The 4,633-nt window shown below is 31.6% G+C and overlaps 1 protein-coding gene across 1 annotated transcript; it reads left to right on the top strand.

The window, feature by feature from the left end:
- Window positions 1-272: 272 nt before the first annotated feature.
- On the top strand, window positions 273-2,183 carry LOC125872710 (stearoyl-[acyl-carrier-protein] 9-desaturase 1, chloroplastic-like). The gene is made up of 2 exons (XM_049553479.1): window positions 273-890; window positions 1,629-2,183. The coding sequence occupies exons 1-2, from the start codon at window positions 273-275 to the stop codon at window positions 2,181-2,183; spliced, it is 1,173 nt and encodes a 390-aa protein (XP_049409436.1).
- Window positions 2,184-4,633: the final 2,450 nt, after the last annotated feature.

Here is a 4,633-nt window from a genome sequence, read left to right on the forward strand (position 1 = left end):
TTAATTGGCTTGATTATGATTATGATATTTGTTAATATAATATAATTTTGACATTTAAACTTTAAATAAGACACATGTCTCTTATCTAGAGGTGCACTTGACAAAATGGAGAAAAGGGGGTAATGCAGGGGGCCGGATCTGGGAAAACCTTATAAAATACATTCGATTAAAATAATCAACAAATTATATATCCATCCATATAAATAGGATTTCCTTGAAAGCAATATTTGTCACTCATCTAATAACACTCTTTATTTAACCTTCTTTTAGTCATGATGCAGACTACAAATTTCTCCCAATTCAACATTCCATCGATTGTACCGGCGTCACGTTCCCCTACAACTACCATACTCCGTCGCAAAACCACCTCATCATGGAGGTTATCTCCGGTCCTCGCGGTGGCTTCACCCACAACTTCTCCATCACGCCACCAGGTCACTCACTCAATGCCACCAGAAAAATTGGAACTCTTCAAGTCATTAGAACCTTGGGTTTCCGAAAACATCCTCCCACTCCGCAAGCCCGTAGAGAAATGTTGGCAGCCCATTGAGTTTCTCCCTAACCCATCTCAAGGCCCCGAACAATTCGAGGAAGAGGTTCGGGCCCTAAGGCAACGAGTTTTAGGGCTTTCGGATGAGTACTTTGTTATGCTTGTGGGTAATATGCTAACTGAGGATGCTTTGCCTACTTATCAGACTGTGATTAATACGTTTGATGGAGTACGCGATGAGACTGGATCCAGCCCGTGTCCATGGGCAATATGGACACGGGCATGGACAGCTGAGGAGAATCGACATGGTGATTTGCTACGGACCTATCTTTATCTTTCAGGGAGAGTGGACATGTTGATGGTTGACAAGACACTACAATACTTGATTGGAGCTGGAATAGTAAGGCTTCTTCTGAAAATCTGTAGAGAATTATTTAGTTAAATACTGTACCAGATAACTAAAAGATGCCATAAATAAGTTAAATATATATGAAACCACCAAATATATGATATTTCTTTGCACTAGACAAGTACATGAAGCATAATAAATAAAGATATGCTAGATGGGAGTTACACATTAATTAAGTTTGAAGTATTTGTACCTTATTCATATTATTAGATGACCGTTAAACAACGACGTTATTATTTTTAAGAGTATATTGTTTTAAGTACTATTTTTTAACCTGGTTTAAATGTGAGAATAAATAATTGACAAAGACCTATGATCATCCAATTTTGAGTGTACCACAAAAAATATATTTTTCTATAGTTATCATATATATTAAAGTTATTCAACTTTAAGATTATCACACATAATTAACTTTTTTAGTTTTTGACACTTAAAAGTCATTTAACTTTAAAATTTATCGCACAAAAGACAAATGAAGCAAAACATTTAAGGAGGTTTATGAAATTTCTCAATCATAATTAATTTTATTTTTGTAATGTGGAGTCATATTTTTTGTACAAAATATATAGAAAAGTCGTGATATTTATTTTATAGTTAACTAAGTTAAAGTTGAATGAATTATTTGATCATGTAATAAGTAGTTTTTGAATTTGAAAATACTATAGGCAGTGGTTGCATGCAACTTCTTATAATTGTCATGTATTTTTGAAAATTCTTTGCATATGTTAGGACATCGGAGTAGAGAACAATCCGTATTTGGGCTATGTATACACATCATTTCAAGAGCGAGCCACGTGTTTGTCACATGGAAATATGGCTAGGCTAGCTACAGAAGGCGGAGACCCCATGCTAGCACGTATATGTGGAACCATTGGTGCGGACGAGAAGCGACACGAACATGTCTACACAAGAATTGTTGAGAAGTTGTTAGAAGTGGATCCAAATGCGACTATGCTAGCTATTGCACACATGATGAAGAAGAAAATCATAATGCCAATGCATCTTATGTATGATGGGCAAGATCCGAATATATTTGAGCACTTTTCTGCCATTAGTGAAAGACAAGGGATTTACACATCTCGTCATTATGCTGAAATATTAGAATTTTTTATAATACGATGGAAATTGGAAAAACTTGAAGGCTTAATTGGCGAAGCAAGGCGTGCACAGGATTATGTGTGTGGACTTCCACCTAGGGTTAGAAAGTTGGAAAGTAGAGCCAAGAAAATAGAGCCACGTCAAGTGAAGTTTAGTTGGATCTTTAACAAACAAGTGATTGTTTAGATGAATTGATTTGAAATAAATATATAAAGCTAAACTTGTCCTTTCACTAATAATAGTTTTTTATTGCCTAAGCTACCAAAATAAACTTGTTTTTGAGACATACCAATTTTAACGGATGTCTGTACCTCCTCTGCCCTTAGGGGTAGGTGCGCACGTATATACTACACAGTGTATTGTGCTTTATATTAAAGAAAAAATGGTCAAAAATATCCTAACCTATTAGAAATCGTTCAAAAATATTCTTCTTCCATCTATTGATTTAAAAACGCTCTTAATATTTTGGGCAAATTACAAAAAATACATACTTTAAAGGCAAAATTACAATTCATCCCTTAAAAGTTTATAATTACAGAAATCCCTCATTTTCGCACATCAAATTAGTGTATCAGCGCTTATATTATTGTATCTCGCGCATCAGATTAATGTATCAACACTTATATTATTGTATCTCGCACATTTTGTTAATGTATTAACGCTTATATTATTGTATCTCGTGCATGTATCAACACTTATATATCTTTGATACATTAATCTGATGCGCGAGATACAATAATATAAGCGTTGATACATTAATCTGATGCGCGAGATACAATAATATAAGCGCTGATACATTAATCTGATGCGCGAAAATGAGGGATTTTGGAAATTTGTAAAATTTATAGGGGATAATGGTAATAAGTAAACTAAAATGTGGAATTTCTATAATTTTTCCTAATATTTTTCTTAGGTTCAAAAATGCTCTTTAGTTAACAAAAATATAACATGGAATTTAACTAAGCAAATGGTCAATTTTCATTGTCCACATAATTATTTTATCAAATAAAAAATCCTCATCCAACCCAATACCCAAACCCGTTTTCACAGGCAGTTTTCAGCTTTTCTCTTTTCCTTCTTCTTCCTATGTTTTCTTTCTTTAAAAAACAACATTCAATTCCAAAAATAGCAGTAAATTGCAACACTTTAATTTGGCCAAAAAAACAACTACATTGCACTATTTTAACAAGACAACATTTAAAATCCGTATTCTAACAGCTAAATTGCAGCACGCATGATAAATAAAATGTGAATTTTAAGCCTAAAAACAATAAATTTCAACCAACAAACAAAAATTAAAATGAAAGCTTGAAACCCAAAAAATAACAGCTAAATGTAGATTCAAATCCTCCAAAATTACATAGCAGATTTCTTATCCATTTCTCCACCAAAATAAGTTTAGAACTATATTAACAAGTCTTGTATTATATTTTTGAAATTTTAATGTCGCAGGGTGGGAATTTACATACAATATTCATCCGCATCCATATCATGAAATGATTTGCAATCAATATTCAATAGCGATTACATGATTAGCCTTGAATAAGACAAGAAAAATGATTTTTTAAACATTGAATTTGAAATAAGGAAACACAAATTAAATTAAAATGACAGATGAAAGAAAGGGGAAGGAGAAGAAAGAGGAGCAACTTTCACATATAGCAAACATAAAAATCATATTTATATGTTATAACTATAGTTTGCATAATTGCGCTCCATAACAAATTTTATGTTTGCTATGAAGCTTTTGATTTGTATAATTCGCTACAAACATTCAATTTTATACAAATTGTTTAGTTTCGTATAAATTCATTTATACATTGTAATTTGTATAATAAGATCTGTATTTGTATAATTATAAGTGTATAGGATGAAAATATATGTATATGTATTTGTATTTGTATATACACTTTTCTCTCGCTTTATATAAACAAAAATACATTTTATATCGAAATGTATAAAATGACTAATTGTATACCGAATCAGATGACAAAAAAAGAGGATGTTTGCTGTGAATTACAATTAAAATAAATTATGGCTATAGTATTTAATTTGAATTAATAGATTGCTATTTCATACAATTTTCCCAAGAAAGAATGGAGAGAGACAACAATTGGGTTAGACTTATTAGAAACGGGCTTCGGTGTTGGGATGGGTGAGTTTTTTTATTTGATAAAAAAAATTAGGCGGACCAATGAAAATTGACCATTTGTTTAATTAAATTCCATGTCATATTTCTGTTAACTAAAGGACATTTTTGAACCTTAAAAAAGCGTTAAGGACATTTTTAAAGCAATAGATGAAAGGAGGATATTTTTGAACCATTTCTAATAGGTTGAGGATATTTTTGACCCTTTTCCCTATATTAAATAATAATATCCATTATCAAAGAAATATAAGTACAGTGCATCTCTTAAATTTGACTTGCCATGCACCACAAGAAAATGTTCAACTTATGAGGTTATTTTGTCGATTAATAGCAGTTTAGAGCCCAACAAATTGAATTGCGAGCATTTTTAAAATCAGTACAATTATTCTTGCCATCAATATATTTGCGGCCGTTAAATTTGTGGAGATTTTTAATATTAATTTGTTAAATTTATAGAGATTTTTAATATTAATTTGTGACAGCTTAG

The sequence above is a fragment of the Solanum stenotomum genome, chromosome 8, assembly GCF_019186545.1.
Source record: "Solanum stenotomum isolate F172 chromosome 8, ASM1918654v1, whole genome shotgun sequence".
Taxonomy (NCBI): Eukaryota; Viridiplantae; Streptophyta; class Magnoliopsida; order Solanales; family Solanaceae; genus Solanum; species Solanum stenotomum.